General features: G+C 45.5%; 1 protein-coding gene across 1 annotated transcript in view; it reads right to left on the reverse strand.

The window, feature by feature from the left end:
* Positions 1-4,550: 4,550 nt before the first annotated feature.
* Positions 4,551-17,909, reverse strand: part of ARPP21 (cAMP regulated phosphoprotein 21) — an 85,994-nt gene continuing 72,635 nt past the window's right edge. The window contains exons 15-16 of the mRNA XM_036739701.1: positions 9,813-9,964; positions 4,551-5,210 (exon numbers count right to left, since the gene is read on the reverse strand). Coding sequence (XP_036595596.1) covers positions 4,944-5,210; positions 9,813-9,964 — 419 coding nt within the window. The 3' untranslated portion in view covers positions 4,551-4,943. The remainder of the gene's footprint in view (positions 5,211-9,812; positions 9,965-17,909) is intronic.

A 17,909-nucleotide genomic window follows, 5' to 3' on the forward strand; every position in this document is an offset into this window, starting at 1 on the left:
CTTGAATGTTAAAACAAACAAGAACAGGGTGTGCAGGCTATGATCACCTCAGGCTTGGATACCTGAACTATGACAGTTGTTGCTGGGGTAGGGGGGGCAGCCTCCTGGCCTCAAATCTCTCCCTCCTCTAGTCTGTCCTCCACTTGGCTTCCAAAGTGATTATCCTAAAGGGCAGATATGACCCCCACTCAATAACTCCCCTATTGCCTCCAGGACCAAATAGAAAACCTGCTGGCTTTTAAAGGCTTTAATACTGTTCCCCCACCTTGCCAATCTTCTTGGACCTCACTCCCCTCCATGTACTCTGCCATCCAGTGACACTGACCTCTTTCCAGTTGCTCACACAAGACACACTATCTCCCAGTTCTGGGCATTTTTGTCGGCTGTCCTCTATGCCTGGAATGCTCTCCCTCATCATTTTCACCTCCTGGCTTCCCTGGCTTCCTTCAAGCCTCAGCTAAAGTCCCATTTCTGCCAAAAGTCTTTTCTGGGTCTCCCTTAATGCCTCTCCAAAGAATGATGGGGGGATGGCTTCTAGTGTCTCAGGTAAGAGACCATCCTGGACAGCTCTGGGCAAGAGAGGATGAGTAGTGGTGACTCCTGCTGAGGGCTACTGAAGCAGGTACTCACCAACCAGACAACAATAGAGAAGCTGATGTCCCAATTGGGACTTTAAAGCTGGTTCAGATAGAGCACTACTTCTAACTTCTGGTGCTTCCCAGGGGCACAAGGAAACAGCCCAGAGGAAACTCTTATTGGTATTTTGTGTTGGGTAATGATTGTTTGCTCCATTTTGTGGCTCATAGGATCCTCTGTCATCTGAGTCTGACTTTTGGCCATCATGTGCCTGGGCTTCCCTCCAGGCCTAGCTTGGACCCCACTTTCTACATGAGGCATCTCTCTCTCTCTCTCTCTCTCTCTCTCTCTCTCTCTCTCTCTCTCTCTCTCACACACACACACACACACACACACACACACACATGCACAACCCTCCTGAAATTCTCTGGTGGTTTTGCATTGTGTGTCTCTTGAGTTGTGGGCCAGTTGTTGCCCCCAATAGAGTGTAAGCCCTCTGAGGCCAGGGACTATTTCACTTTTCTTTTGTTTCATCTGCATCTAGTGCAGTGTTTGGTTAATTGATTAATTGGGTGAAATATATTTTGGGTTCATCACTACTGGCATCCTGTGACCTCTGTGTCCAACCTATTTTCCATTTTGACTATTTCTGGGAAATCATTAGGCAGAATTTCCTGAAACTTAGTGGTCTGGTTCTATCCTTCTTAGTTTTGGGGAAGTGGGATGTGTGTGCAGTTTTTGTGGCTAATTGTTCCCCAGGTCCACCATTTTTGTCTGCCTGGCTTCCAAATAAATACAATTCTGGGTTCATGTTTCTCTTTACAATCTTCCTTTCACTAGCTCATCCTCCAGCAAAACGAGATTATACATTCTGAGGGTCAAAGAGTCAGAGCTCAAAGAGTTCTTAGAAGTCACTGAGTCCAAGCAACTCATTTTATAGATCAAGAAACTGAGTCCCCCCTCCCCTCCCCACTGGAACTGAGATAATCTTGCTACTTCCAGTAAATCCTAGTTTCATTGTCATTTCCCAAGCTAATTTCATCATATCTACTGCAGCCTTCCCTTTACTCACTCACAGTGTTAATTCTTCAGAGTTTGTGGTATTTAGAGCTCATCAAACCATTGTATCATTGGGAGAATATTGGTTTAAAAACAGCAACGGTTTCCCTAGCATTGATCAGGTCAGGATTGCTCAGTGAGTGGCTCAGTTTCCCAAATGAAACCCTGCCTTCTTGCTTTCTCCTTTTCACTTCTGGGCCCATGTGGTCCTGTCTTGATTCATGGCCTGGCCATCCAGCCTCCTGTCAGAGACCAGATGATGGACATTTTCATTAGTTTGTTTTATACTGTTGGGATTGATGTAATGCATCATTGACTTCTTGACAAGGCCCTGTGGTGGTCTGGAGCTTGTTTCCACCAGTAAAATATTATGAACAAACAGGAGCAGGAAGGATGAGCAGATTTCACAGACTTGAGAGACAGAAGAGGTAGCATACATTGAGCTAAAAGTTTATCTCTGGAGTTATCTGTGAGGGGCTGGGAAGCTCTTAAGGAGGCATCGAAGATATGAAGAGAAAGAGAAGGAAAGGAAAAACAATGATTCTGTTGAAGATACTGACATGGAAGCATGAGCACTCACCAACCAACTTCTATTCACAGAAGACTTAGTCAGCAGTTGATGGCAGGCCAGGTAACAGAGGATAAGAGGCGAAGGGGGGTACAATCCTGAAGAAGAGTGTTAGCTGCCCACGCACTCAGAGTGAGATGGGGCAGCCAAGCAGAGAGAAAGACAAGAAAGGGGGTTTGCTTTAAATTTAAGCTAAATTGGGGGACAGAGAAGCAGCAAAGACAAGATGGCACAACTCCTTGGGGTGAGTGGGACCACTATCACTGCAGAGAGAGAAGGCAGTGAGCTGTTCAAGTCTTCTGATCTTTGGACTAGAAAGAGTAGAGCAAATATGGTTAATAGAGGCAGGGAGAGAGAGTTGGTGGCTAGAGCACCCTGCCTGGAATCACCAGTTCAAATCTAGTCTCAGACACTATCTGTGTGACCCTGGGTAAGTCACTTAACTTCTGTCTGCCTCAGTTTCCTCAGCTGTAAAATGTGATAATAACAGCACCTATATCATAGCTGTTATGAGGATCAAATTTGTAGAGTGCTTTGAAAATCTTAAAGTGCTTGGACTCTAACCCTTAATACTAGGAAAAGGGAGTTGGTGATCAAGATAAGACAGGAGACAATGAGTAGGAAGCTAACTTTCTTTGAGGAGTTCCTATTACCTGCCCCACTGGAAATACATCCTCGGGAATGGAAAGAACCAAGACAAAAAATTTCTGAGTCATAGACAGCGATGGAGAATGGAAACCCCCCAGCATCCCAGAAGAAAGGTGAATATCATTCAAATACAAATGGGAAGAGAACGGGGGATACAAGCCACAGGCCAGTGAACTTGATTTCTCTCCATCTGCATCCTCTGAAACAGATCCTGCCACATGTGGGAGCTGCAGCTCCATTCACAGTCATTTGTACCCAGTCACCCTGAGTCCTGTGAGATGAGAGGACCAGGAGCACTATGCTGCCATGTTCCTCACTGCCTGTGGATGTGTATGGACTGTCCCTCCCCTGTTTGCTGGTCTGCAGAGGACCTGGGAGTCAGATTTACCATGAGCTTCTCCTGACTTTTGGTTTTGGCTTCATTTCTCATGAGACTATCTCAGGATCGTATATAATCATAGATTTAGGGCTGACATGGACTTGGGATCCTATCTTTAAAGATGATGAAAATGAGGACCAAAGTCAAGTTGCTTGCTCAAGATCACACAGGTACCAAGTGGCCCAACCACTGCATTAATGCAATTTGTTTAGACTATCATCCCTAACATGCTACAGCTGTTAATCTTTAAAATATAGGTTAATAACATTCTGGTTCTTAACACCCTCTGCCATATTTTCTGCCACACTACAAACCATGATTACAGGAATAGAAGGCTACACACAACCCAGATGCATTTACATAGCAACGTATTAATCTTGCTCGCATGGGTCTCCATGGCCTAAATATCCGCCACCTCATGGTCATCCTATGGTGGTGTTTTTTTCCTTCCTAGCTAGGCTGGTCCTCACACAGCAGGCTCAGGCTTTTGCCCAGCCAGTACTTAAAGCCTTTCTGTCATGGTAGAACCTGCCTGGTCTTACAGCTCATGAGAGTCCATGATCCCATCCATGCTCTGTTGAGGCAAGCCACTTAACGTCTCTTGGCCTCAATTTCCCCAATTATAAAATAAACGGGTTGATTTTAAAGGTCGTTTCAAATTCTGTCAGTGAATATAATGAAATGTTTTTATCTTTGAGCTGAGCCAAAGTTTTTAGAAATCAGTCTAGTGGCTAGAATTTCTATATTCTTTATTCTCTGTTCTCTGTTGCTTAGCATGAAAAAACAAGATGTCAAATGATGTTAGTAACTTAATCTGTTGACAAGGGAAAAAGTAGAAGAACACAAGGTCTCGGAGGGAAGGAGCTGTCTCATTTTCATCTCTGCATCCCCAGAGACTGGCACATAGGAGCTGTTGCTTAACAAATGCTTCTTGGTTGGTCAAGTGATTTGTCCTGGAGTCTCCAGCACCTACTGTAATGCCTGGCACATGGGAAGTATTTACTAAATGTTTGCCTAATTGAAATGAATGACAGTGGTCGTTGAACTGGCAATGGCTCTCTTCCCAATCCCGTTTCAAATGGGAAGAACAGATAATCTCTCCAGGTGTGAACTGCTTCCCTGCCCCCTTGCCCTGAGCAGATTCCAAAAGGCGTTCCAGAAGAGGACCCCACACCAGTGGTAGAAACCTGACCTTCCTCCATGAGGTCAAATGATTTATTTGGGTTAAACACTACAATACAGTATATATCCATAAAAAACTCAAGGTTGTGAATATAAATTATTCCTCCCATTCGGCAACTCTGTTTTTTTCCCCATTACAGCTTTGGTACAATGTGATTTTATTATATAATTTTCTTAAATACTTTTAGCTTCACAAACTCAACACAAAATACAAAACTAATCCAAATTAGGAATATTACAATCTACACAGTGGTGTTCAGTGGTAGGAAATAATCTTACCTTGATGAAACCATGTCCCTAGTTAAACCGTAAGGCATTACCTAGCAGACATGACAAAAGTATGCACCATTACCCAGCCAACATTTTCTGATTGTTCCTATTTGCAATTGAATATTAGCAATGACCATTGGAGCATCATGGACAGAGGGATCTCCAAGCTCATCCCACCCAGCTCCTCTCCCTGCCAAGACCAGGAGGAAGTGGTTGGTTTTCAGCCAAGGCCCCATCTTCATGTGGGCTCGGCTCACATGCCTAATACTTCACTGGCCACCCCGCATTGTGGGCGCTGGAACAGTTTGTCCTGCAGCTTGCAGAGATCACTGGGACACTCTGGGAGGGGCAGTGGGGGGTCATGAGCCTCAGGTTGCCCTGGGCAGCTGGAGGTATGACATTGCAATAGACAGGCATGCCACTGGCTGTGGGGAGCGTTCCTGTTCCAGGGCCTGACTGACTGGGGAGCATGAGTGTTTGCTGGTAGGATTGCTGGGGCACTCCTTGAGGACCCTGAGTCATGGACACCTGGAGAAAAGAGAAGCATGTGTCAGCTCTACCAAGGAGGACTTTCCTCTGGCCCTCACCCTTCTGACCCATCCTCCTGCCCTCTCTCGGTCTTTGCAGTTGAGGTCAAAGCCACTGCAATGGAATAAAATGCCGCCCCCCCCAAACTGGAAGCAGGAAACTGTCCTGTGGAAGCCTTAGGCTCTGGGCATTAGGGAGTATGAGGCAGTTGGCTTAGGAAAAAGTGTTCTGTCTGAAGACACCTTTCCTATGACCAAAAATCTGCACCCAAGGCTATGCAGCCAGTGCTAAGGAGAGAGGCACCTGGAGCAGGACATTGAAGCAGTATCAGGCAGTGACAGATTTGGAGTCACAGGACCTGAGTTCAAATGTGGCTCTCATGCTTCCTGTCTATGATCCTGGTCAATTCATTTAAAGAAACCTCAGTTTTCTTCTCTGAAAGAGGAAGGGCAGGCCATTCTAGCTCTAGATCTGGGCATATTCTTTGCTGGGAATGGGATCCAAACCAGTCAGCAGGCACAAAAAGGGAAGGAGAATGGGCTGTGAGCTGGCACTGCCACTCCCCAGAATGGTGAAGAGAAGGGGACAGAAGACAGTGTCAAGGCAGAAGACAGCTCCTGCATGAGACCACGCATACATGCACACAGACATAAGACACACACAGTGTTCTAAGAACACGTATATAGTAACAATATAAGCACATATTTAACACATTATTAAGCCCTAAAGAGCCCAGAGCTCTGCAAAAATGGTAGGTCTAGGATATCTTTGAGTGTGTTCTCACTCCTTAGGAGTAGATTGCAGCCAACTCTCACCTTCCTGTAGCATGTAATTCCTGTCCCTCTTCCCTAAATCCTTGAGAGGACTGACCCTCTGAAGACCTTCCTTCTAGGTCTTTGAAGATTCCTGGGATATCTGTGCTGTGCTGGAGCCGAGTGCTTCACCCCGACCAGCCCATCACCTCTTCTCATCCTTCCAGGTTTTTCATGGCCCATTCCTTTTCTAAACTTCTTACCTGCCAATCACTGCCCACAAGCTGGAGCTTACTGACATCTGTCAAGAGTGTTCTACCAGCCTTTGACTCATCTGTGATTTTACTTTTTCTCAGGTTGCTGTGCTCTATGGCTCTGTGACCATATGATCTTCAGCCAGGTGGCATAACTTGGAGGATCATGATGTATCAAGATGATTCTTGGAACAGAAAGTCATATGTGGGAGTGGGCAAGAAGTGATCCAAGAGCTCATTCCAGGTGCTAGGCTAGCCAGTGGGTGTCCTGCTTATTATTGTTTTCTTCCTCGAGTGACCTTCCATATATTTCCTATATCTATCCTCCTAGTAGAACATAAACTCTGAGGGCTTGGTGTATTCCATCTGGAGCTCATGTTTAGCAGACTTCCTGACATATAATAGGCACACAGCAAGTGCTTATTGAATTAAAGTGAATTGGTCTTGCCTTGCTGTCTGTCTGCAGTACTTTTGTGTGTGGGTGGAACCAGTTCAATAGATTGCCCAACCAGCCACATAAGTATTACCCAGACAATTCCAAATTTCAATCCATTAAGCATTTATTAAGCATCTATTCTATGCCAGTGCACACATATAAAAATTCATATAAATTTGTGTGCCAGGCACTAGGGGCAAGAAGACAAAATTGCCACAGCCTCAGTCCTCATGGAGCTTCATTCTAGCATGCAGAATTCACATTCTAAATATTCACTAAAATGCATATTTGTGATCTGCAATCAGCAAATGCAATAGTGTCACACATTATCTCTAATTCTCCATCAACTATGTGACTTTGAAGGCATGGTCTCTTGTGAAAAAATCAGCTCAGCAAGGCTTCCTTTTCCTTTCTCCTTTTGTCATCTAGGATACCAGTGTTGGGCACAGATGATTCTCATTAAGATCTTGGGAGGTGTGAGAGTAAGCACATTGGTCAGAAGCCACTGATGTCTTCTCCACCCTTTACCGAACCCCAAGCAGTGATACTATGTTCATTTCCATTCTTTTAGAATATTCCTCTGTTTGAAATATCTTGAACATAAACCCCTGAGTACCTATAAAATTGGATCATCTCCAGCATGGATTTATTTGTATTTAAATTTGTCTTCATCTTTTATCTTCACCTACTAAAGGGCCATTTCCCTTTTCCCCAATAGCACATCAGCTAGGTGGCCCAGTGGATAGAAAGCCTGATTCAGAGTCAGGAAGAATTGAGTTCAAATCCTGACTCAGACAATTGTGTGATCATGGACAAGTTCTGTAACCTGCTTTAGCTTCCTTCTCCATAAGATGGGTGATCTTGAGCATCTGCCTTAGAGGATTTTTGAGATCGAATGTGATATTATATGTAAAGTATTTGATAGTATTAAAATGCTCTCTAAATACTAGCTCTTAATCATATATTATCAGTTACTGATATAGTAGAATCCCAAAATGGTGGTTCCACTGTCATTTATCAAGAAAACAGATCATTATAGAAATGTTGGCAAAGCTAATATAATTCACATCTACTTATCCTCATTCCAATTTCATCTATTATTCCCCTTGGGATGATCTATTTTAGTTGAGCCTAAGATCAGACTTTAAAAAAAATCAGACTGACTTTTCTGTCCACTGTTTTTCGTTGTTTTGTGGGTCAATGACATTGGCCACCATCTCTCATATTCCTATCTGATGTTTTGCAAATAGACATCTGGCATACTAAAGATGGGTGTTGCTTCTGACTTCTTATTTCTGACTTCTATGCCTCTGCTTCATAAAGAGATCAATGGTTTGCTAATAGAGACAATTTCTGGATTTTTACAAATTTTTATGTTTTACCAATTGTTTTATGCTTGTTAAATTTCTCCAAGGAATAATCAGAATCAATGTTTTTACTTTTATCTGTTTCTCAGTTGTCAGAATCAACAGTTCATTCCATTAGGGCACATGGACATAGTTATTGTTGATGCCAATTTCTCCTTTTCTTTATCATTTCTTCTCCTTTGGTGTTGATTTTTATTTTTGATAATCTGTCAGATGATCCTGAAATAAAACTGTCTAGGAATAGTCAACTTCCTTTTAATGGCCAGTGATTTCCATCGCTAAAGCCATTTTGCTGTCTCCAAGAAGAAAGTGCATAGGATGCCAAGCAAGAGTCTTGTGAGTCACCCATATGCCTTGAGCTTCCTTCATTTCTTAATCCCAAATATTTATTTTGCAACATCTGTCTCTGTCCTCCACTAAGCACACCTACATGATAAAGTTGCTGAGGGTCAGGGCAAGACATTGATTCATTTTGGAGGATCTTGACAAGTTTTTCATCATCCCCTTCCATGACATAGTTTGGTGTGTGAGCTGTGGTCACCAAAATGCTCATCCAGGAGCTGAAGCTATTTTTTGGCTCAGCAACATGGCTAGGGGCCCATGAAACAGCTATCCTGGTTGCACTGGATGCAGCCAACTCCATTGACTCTTTCCTAAGCTCTCCACATCACTATCCCATCTTTGTGCCTTCTAGTTCCATTTTAGTGTGAGCATGGCTTGGCTCATTCCCCACTTTATCATCAAGAAGGCCACTGGGTGAGGTGAAGACTACACACAAAGCCCCAGGAATCACACTCATGTCTATAGCTGTGCTAAGCCCAATGACACTCTTGACTCCATCTGTTGCCTCTGTTCACACTCCACCTACACATCAGGGACTGAAGGGACCAGACAGGACAGAGGGTCACTGGGTCACTGGGGCTGAGGACTTCTGGATGAGTTCACATCCTTTTGGTGCAGAAGCTTTCCAGGTTAGGTGACCTGAGAGCTGGGCTGGTAGAGCCTGCCATGTTTAGGACAGGATTAACTGCCAGAATGAATGCTTTGTTGCCTTGATCTTTAACAGCCTCAACCACAAAAAGACTTTGGAACAAGGTCATTCTCACCTAGGCTTCTTTCTAACAGAGTGAAAATGTTTGGCTTTCACACACACACACACACACACACACACACACAAACACACACACACAGCTACTAATCACTGAATACATGGCATTCAAATCAAGACTCATCGAGTACATACATTTTACAAAGGAGCCAATTTGGTTCTCATTAGCACCTCCTACTCAAGGGCACTTGAGTCAAGACAAAGGAGAGGTAGAACTCAAAGTCTCAAGGAGTCTCTCCAAGTTGTTGAAAGACTGCTCTTCTTGGGCTTTCAGAGACATTTTGAGAATACTCCTTGGCAGGCTTGGGAAGGGGATCTTTCTCCCTATCTATGCTTCTTTACTTGCGACCTTAATCTAAATCCACTCCCCAAGAGTGGCCTGTAGGGGATGGAACATAGCTAATTATCAGCACTGCCAGTAGATAATGCCACATGAAAGAGCTTCATAAACATGAACTAATCCTCCCAATTCTCCTTGCTAGGAAGGCATGGAAGAAGCGTTGCCCTTCTTTGAAAGATGGGGATGGAGAGGGCTGAATCCACCCTGAAGAATGGCTGAAATGGGACCTTGTTTGAGGGAAATAAGAGGAGGGCACTGACCAGCCCAGGACTGCTCCATTTTTTAAAAGCCATCAGCACCCCCTAACTGAAGAACCATGGCCAAGTTAACTGTGGCAGAAGGTACCTGATAAGAAGGCATGGTTGGATAAGGGACCATCATGCCTTGCACCTGACTCCCTTGAGGGCTGCTGATCAGGCTCTGACTCTGAGGTGGTTGCGACATGCCCATGAGGCCTTGGAAGCCTTGCTGCTGACTTGACAAGACAGGCTGGTAACCTGGTGAAAGAGAAGAAAAATAACATCCTCAGATGATGGCCAGAACCAGCATGGATGATGCCTTGTGAGAGAAAAAGCTCAAATTGCTTTTTATAACAAATGCCATTTATGTAATTTCTAAGTCCAGAACATGCAGGCAGAATATGTGGACAGAGAGTGGGGGAGGGAGACAGACAGACAGCAACAGAGACAGACAGAAACACACAGAGAGAAAAAGAGATCGAGAGACAGAAAAACAGAGATAGAGACACAGAGAGATTAAGAGAGAGAGAGAGAGAAAAAACAGAGACACAGAGAGATGGACAAAAACACAGACAGACAGAAAGAGATAGACATGCAGAGAGAGAGACAGATCAAGAGACAGAGAAAGACAAACAGAAGCACAGAGAGAAGTGGAAAGGGTGAGAGAGAAAGAAACACAGAGAGACAGAGACACATGCTGAAAGAGAGCGAGAGAGACAGAGAAAAGAGAGAGACAAAGAGAGAGGAGAGAGAGAGAGAGAGAGAGAGAGAGAGAGAGAGAGAGAGAGAGAGAGAGAGAGAGAGTTGCTGTAGGCTCCAGGGCCATAGTTTAGATCCCATCTCTGCTTGTATTGCCTGTATGGCCTTGGGAAAGTCCCTTCATTCCCGAAGACCTCAGTTTCCCCTTCTGTCACAAAGGAGGATATTAGATTCCCTGACCCCTAAGGTCCTTCTAGCTTCCAGCCCTACAGATTCTCTGTGTCCCTGAGTGGATGCTACCAAAGCTTGATACTTCAGACAATAACTGAACTTTGAAGAAAAAAACCTCCAGGATACACAGGGAAAAAGAGAAAAACCCTTTGCTGCCTTACATGCATCTTGGAGCTCTGCGCTTGCATTATGTCAAGGCAAAGTATTGTGCTTTCAGTATTTTGTGATCTCTGCTTTCCAAAAGCATCCTCCAAGAGCCCCCACCCCCCAACTCTGGAGAAAAAGGAATTTCTCCATGTCTCTTGAAGAGTTGAAACTGTGGCTCCCAACAAACTACATCTTCCAAGAGGCATGCTGGCCCTTCCCTAGTAGATCTATACACACTAAGTTGCCTTTAAAAGAATCCTGAAACAATCACTCTTCTAGGGTCCACTTACTGAACAGTTTCTTCTTCTAGTGCTTATGCAAAGCAGCCTGGGACTCCGGACTTCCCTTGCCTGTGGACTGGGGCATTAAGGATAGGGGTGGGGCCCTTGTGCTCATCATTGTTGTGAGGAGGGTATCCTGCAAAGCCTTAAAAATCCAGAGAGTGGGGGTACTACCTAAGGAAAGGGTGTCAGTCATTCACTAAGCTTGCATTTATTAAGCACCTGTGCTAAGAGGCGAAGAGTATTCAAAGAAAGGCAACAAGTAGTACCCATAGAGAAGGAGGATCTGAAGGGCTTGGGGGTCTTTAGGCCAGGCCTGAGAGGCCCATGGAGCCCAGGAGAGCTGGAAAGGATCAATGGTATAGTTTCCCTGGGGTCCCCCCTACCCTTTCCAGAGTTGCCTCCCCTCTATGATTTGGGAATTTTAATATTCAGTTATGCATCAGTTTCACAGTGAGGAGGTTCTCACAAGCAAATACAGTGAAGGCAAATACACATTTACATGGGGAGCAAAATGCTGGGTAATTTTCAAATGAAAACACCACCGCGAGGAATGCCCCATTTATATTCATGAATCCTGCACATTTTCAATAGCTGCCCCTGAGAAATCCACACCTGACATCTTTGAATTGGGCAGCCCGCCGATCTTTCCATGGTCTCTCTGATCACAGCTGGGAGGGTGCATGGTGTTTTCTTTGCACAGGGTGTGCCAGGTGCATCTTAGGTGCACTGGGGGGGGGGTAACTTCAAAGAAGGAGGTTCAGGGGAGGGAAATGAGTGGGAAAAACTGCCTCCTCCCTCCCCCAGCCCTTCCAGTATGGACAGTCCTGGAGCACACAGGAGCTGGTGGGCTCACAGTCTAAACATGGTTAGGAGATTTTTTTATCCTTAGCCAAGAGTCACAGAATCATAGATTTAAAGCTGGAAGAGACTTGAGAAATCATCAGATCTAATACCATCATCTTATACGTGAGGAAACAGACCCAGAGAGGTTAAGAGATGTCCAGGGTCACACAGTTGGTAACTGTCTGAGGAGGGATGTGAACTCAGGTCTTCCTGGCTTCTAGCTTTCCCAGCCAGAACCACAGAGCCTGGCTTCACATTCAAGTACTGCCTCAGTCCATCGATCTCAGGGGACCCAGGTTTAATCTTTACAAAACACAGAAGTCGGTCTATAGGACCCAGTATAAACCCAACATTTACTTTGGAAGGTTCAGCTAAATAGAGATAGGGAGGCAGCAGAGTGGTGGGAAGAGCAGTGACTTTGGAGTCAGAAGACCTGTGTTCAAATCTCCCATCTTACTACTTGTGTGACCTCAGGTGGGTCACACCCACAGTCCAGGCTTATGAGAACAAAAGGCAAGTCTGCAATCTGTACTTGTGGGTGAGGGAACTGTGCTGCTGAGACATGCCAGGGACCCTACCTCTGAGATGACTGGACTGTGGAACACAGAATCACACCCTGACAATTTCTTTTGCACCAAGAACTTGTCTTAAACTTAATTAATTGGGTCTTAAATGGAAACAAGGTGAACAAATAAGGGATGAGTGGAGGAGAAGAGGCACTCAAGCTACCTAGATGATGCCTGAGATTGGAATTCTGCCAAAGCATAGGCACAGGGAACTTCTCCAACTGTGGGCAGGTCTCAGAACCTGCTGCCCCAACCTCAGTTTTCTCATCTGTAAAATGTAGATGCTGGACTTGATGGTCTCTGTGGTCCCTCTTGAGTCTGAGTTTGTGAGTCCTGAGGGCTTATGGGAGGTTGTAGCACAACTGGGTGCCTGGAGAAGCTCATAAGTATTGTTCATTGGTTCCATGATGGCATGTTTACATGGGTTCTGGATGATGGACAATGCTCTCACTTTTTCCCAGTCACCAATGGAGTGAAGCAGGGCTATGTGTTTGCTTGCTGCCATGCTTTTTAGCATGATATTTTCAGCCATGTTGTCAGATGCTTTCAACAAGGATGAAAATGCCATCAAGGTCAGCTACCATACCAAGAGTAAACTATTTAACTTGAAAAGGCTACAAGCCAACGAGTAGAGGGAGAGTTGGTGAACGACTTTTTGTTCACAGATGATTGTGCACTCAATGCAGCCTCTGAAGCTTAGGTGCAACTTATATGGATCAATTAATTCTCTTCTGCTTGTGCTAATTTTGGCATAACGATTAACACCAAGAAAATACACGTTCTCCACCAGCCAGCATCACACCATCCATATGTAGAACCGTCCATTACAGCAAATGGAGACATTTTGCATGCTGTGGATAAGTTCACTTACCTTGGCAGTACACTTTTTAGGGAGATGATGAAGTTGATACACACATTGCCAGATCTAACTCAGTGTTTGGGAGGCTCTGAAGTGTGGGAGAGAAGAGGTATTACACTGCCTACCAAACTGAAGGTCTACGAGCCCTTGTGCTGACCTCATTGCTATATGCCTGTGACACTTGGACAGTCTACCAGTAACATCCAGGAAACTGAATCATTTCCATTTGAATTGACCTAGGAAGATTCTGAAGATCAGCTGGCAGGATAAGATACCAGACATGGATGTCCTTTCTCAGGCTAAATTGCCAAGCATTCAAACTCTGCTTCAGAGAGCACAACTTCAATGGGCTGGCTGCATTAACATGCCAATAGCACATTTACCTAAAAGGCTATTTTATGAACAACTCATGCAAGGCAGGTGCTCACATGGAGGTCAGATGAAGTGACACCCTCAAGGTTTCCCTGAAGAACTTTGGAATCAGTTTGAGACAGGAGAGACACAGGACCACCCAGCATGGCACGCCCTCGTCAAAGAATGTTCTGTGTTCTATTAACAAAGCAGAATTGCAGTAGCTCAAAAGAAACATGGGATGCACAAATTTAGAGACATCTCCACTCCAAATGTTGACTCTGGAGGGGGCACCAGGGGACACACTCAGGGGAGGGGGTGGAAATCACCTCTCCTCCCTTCTCCAGAATAGAGAGACTAAGCTAGTCAAGAGCAGCTTCAGCAGTGAGCAGCTCCCCAGAACTAGGAGTCACCAAGTGTTCTGGAGAAACTTTGCCTTTGGAGACTGACCTAACCAGGGAGCCAAGAGAAGGCTTTTACGGACTGTTGCCAAAAGGGAAAGATCCTTAATTTTTCTCACAAGGGACAAATTAGTTTTATGAATCCTGTATGAATGGTCCTAGTGTGTGTGGCATCTAATGTCATGAGGTCAAGAGATCAGCATAGAATAGATGCCTTTGGAGGCTGAGAATCCTTTGCCCTGTCAGACTACCAAAAACCTGAGACAACTTAAAGTTAAGCTCAGTTCTCAAATATGCATTTGGTATGCATATGTGTGTGTAAGGTGTATGTGGTGTGTGTGGTGTGGTGGTGGGAAGTGTGAGCGTGTGTGTGTGTGTGTGTGTGTGTGTGTGTGTGTGTAGGGAGGTGAGGTTATAGTCATTCTAAAGAGCCTCGCACAAGGATGGCCATAAATTGTATTGACTTATCAATTTTCTTTCGGACAGGTCCAAGCTAGCTTCTTTCATTTTGAAATGCAGATGTTTCCTTTCCCCACCCTCGCGGTCTGAGTCTGTTTGGCTGGCTTTCTAGCCTCTCTCTTATGAAGTGTTTCTGCCTCCTCAGAACTGTAAGGGGCGGGAGCCCCGGGGCAGGAGGGGCCGGGGCCGTTTGCCACCGGGGAACACACTCCCCTCTCACACAAGGATGGGCGGTGAGAAGCAAGACGGGCTCCCTGTCCTCTGGGCAATCACCCGCCTTCCTTCCTCCTTGCGCTCCTGCTCATTAGCTTTCACACAACCCAGTGGGTGCCTCTGAAAAGCCGCTTTGTTGTCTCGGGAGAACACATACCAACGCGGGTCACTTTCTAACGGCGCCCCAAGGCAGGGAGCTCCGGGGCCTCTTTACCGCAATTAGACTATCCTGCTCCGCGTTATCTCAGCTGCAAAGGAGGATTTTCGAAATCAGGGCAAACATGAGAGACATCGTTAAGCGACGAGCAGAACAGACCGTGCCCAGAATTTCAACGACAGCCTCCGAGGGAAGCCGGCGTTGGATTCGTCCACACGTAAGAGGCTGTCAGATCACGGAGGTAATTCTCTGAACCTTGGTGGCCCCTATCGCTGCGTTGACAGTCGGAGAATCCCAGCCACCCAGAGGAAACGCGAGACTCAGGAGCCCTTCCCGTTGTTCTTAATGAGGCCACGAGGCTTCGGAGGAAGAAGCAGCACCCTGGCCTGGGCCGGGGCATCGTTAGGCAGGGTGGGGAGCGCCAAAGCCACGGCACTCTGCTAAGGACATGGGGTCAGGATGGGGAGCGGATGGAGAACCAAGAGCTCTTTCCTTACCGGGGATCGACGTTGGCTTGGGACAAAAGACCCTGATGAGCCTGGCTTTGGAACTTCCTTCCTCCGTGAGGCTTTAGGTGGGGCTAGCAGCCTTGTTATGCTATAGACCTTGCACCCACCTTGGCCTAGAGGTTCCATAGGTGTGCCTCTGGGGCCAGGGGCATGGCATCCCACAAGGATGGCCTTAAATTGGGTTGACTTATCAGGGAGAGGGAACGTTTCTGGATTCATCCAAATTCACCACATCTCCTAGAACAATGATGTCCTGCACAGGAGGGTTTGTATTATCTCCTCATAAATAAGTTACTAGTAAATAATTAAGTGTTTAGCATTCCAGTGCCTGGCATATAGTAAGTGCTTAATAAATGCCTGTTGGTTAATTTATTTGCTATCCAAATGACAAGAGGTCTTCAGTGGAGTGCCTCAGGGATCTGCCCTTGCCCCTGTGTGGTTTAATGTTCTTTTAACCAAACACTTGGATAAGTACATAGATGGCATTCTCATTGAGTTTGTCAATGACCAAAACTGATAGGGATTGTCAAGACAGTGAATGACAGAGTCAGGACCCAAAAGGATCTAGAAAGATGAGAGTATGAATCTAATGTTTGACAGTTTGAATCTAATAAGATGGAATTCAAGAAGGATAAATTTAAAGTCTTATATATGAGTGAAATAGAATTAACTTCATATGTACAAGATGGGAAAGGCACAATTAGACAGCAGTTCTTCTGAAAGAAAAAGATTTGGGGGTTTGAGTGGCCTGCAAGCTCTATATGCATCAGCCCTGTGATGTGGTGGCCCTAGAAGCTGGGGGTCCTTGGGATGCACCAAGGGGAGGGCATGGTCTCATTGTCCTTTGCCCTCATTTGGGATGCTGTGCTCAGGTCTGCTCACACAGGGCTATGTAAGACATTGATAAGTGGGAGAATGACCTGAGGAAGCAAATAGGAAGGTGAAGAGCCTTGAATTCATGATGCCTGAAATTCACATGAAAGAATTAGGGATGCTGAAGCTGGGGAAGAGAAGACCCAGTGGAGACATTACCACTGTCTTCAGGCACTGAGAGGGTGAGCTATGAGGAGGGATTAGCCCTGTTTGTTCTGCTTGGCTCCAGAGGACAGTCAGGAACAAAGCATGGGTCTGAGTGTCAAAGAGGCAACCTTAGGTCAGGAAGCGCTCCCTAACCACTGGAGCTGCCCAGAAGTGGAATGGACTGCATTAAGAGCTTCTGCTTCTTGGGGCTCCAAGTAGAGGCTGGATGGCCAGATGTGTTATCATGGGATGAGAGCCCTTTTTTGCATGGGTTGGGTTGGGATAGATGGCACTGAGGTCTCTTTTAGATTCTAGGGCTGAAATCCTGCCTCTTGTGGCCACAGGCAGGAGATGCTGGGCCTCAGTTTCCTCATCTCTAAGCCCCAATGGACTCTGATATCATCGCCAGCTCTCAATATATGACCCAATGATTCTTCTCACAGTCCTGTTGAGGAATGTCCATGGAGAGTTCCTCATTCTTTTTGCTGTCAGAATAAAAGGAAGGTCAGGCACATATTATCTTAGAAGGAAAGGGTCTGACTGACACAGAAGGTGGCTTTCTCTGCTTGGCTCCCACTCTCCAACCACTGTGACTCCACAGGACCAACCCAAGCACATTTTTGGAGCCAAGACCACCATCTTAGGAAGACACATGCCCAAGACAACCAGGGTTTGGGAGTCAGACTGGAGTTTAATCCCTTTGTTTTCGAAGGGGCCACTTCCCCTGTAAGTCTCATTATGTCCAGCAACATCAGAACTCATCCTTCCCAGCTGTCAATTGTGGAGACTAGTAATCCATAGAGCTTGTTGGCAGCCTCAGTCAGACATTGTATGTAGAACTGCAGAGAGGTTATGGTGAAGCCCAGAAAGCTGCTGGAGCAGGAGGTTCATAGATATCAATAGCCTCTCCTTGACTGTCATTATGGATAGGTCCTCTTGAGACCCCCAGAACCTTGGCAGACAGCTGCAGGGGTCTGACTCAAGATGAGCAACAGAAAAGGCATGGTCTGATTTACCTCTGTGTTCATGGACTGCCAATTAATTAGCAGACCCTCCAGCAGGTCGCTGCGTCTGACTTCAGCAGAACTGGGCACTTGTTGAATTGGCTGCCAAGAGAGGAAACAAGATGGGAGTTCTCATAATAAAAATGGGGCTGAGGGAAGGGATGGCAGTTCCCAGTATGCTGCTGACAAATACTCCTTAAAGCTGTGGAGACAGCTTTAATACCGGGAGCAGAAACTGGCCACAGCTGACTTCATCTGATTCCTCCTTAAAGCTCAAATAAAATTAAGTCAACCTTTTTTGAATTATGTGACACTGGAAAAACCACTCTTTTCCCATCACAAAGAAAAATTGAAGGGGTTAACTTTTGTATATTGCACTATATCTCAGAGAAAGAAGGGGCCATTGGCTTTAGATTTAGATTTAGAGTTAGCATGTTTGGATTAAGAATGAAAGGCTGGG

The sequence above is a fragment of the Trichosurus vulpecula genome, chromosome 9, assembly GCF_011100635.1.
Source record: "Trichosurus vulpecula isolate mTriVul1 chromosome 9, mTriVul1.pri, whole genome shotgun sequence".
Classification (NCBI taxonomy): domain Eukaryota; kingdom Metazoa; phylum Chordata; class Mammalia; order Diprotodontia; family Phalangeridae; genus Trichosurus; species Trichosurus vulpecula.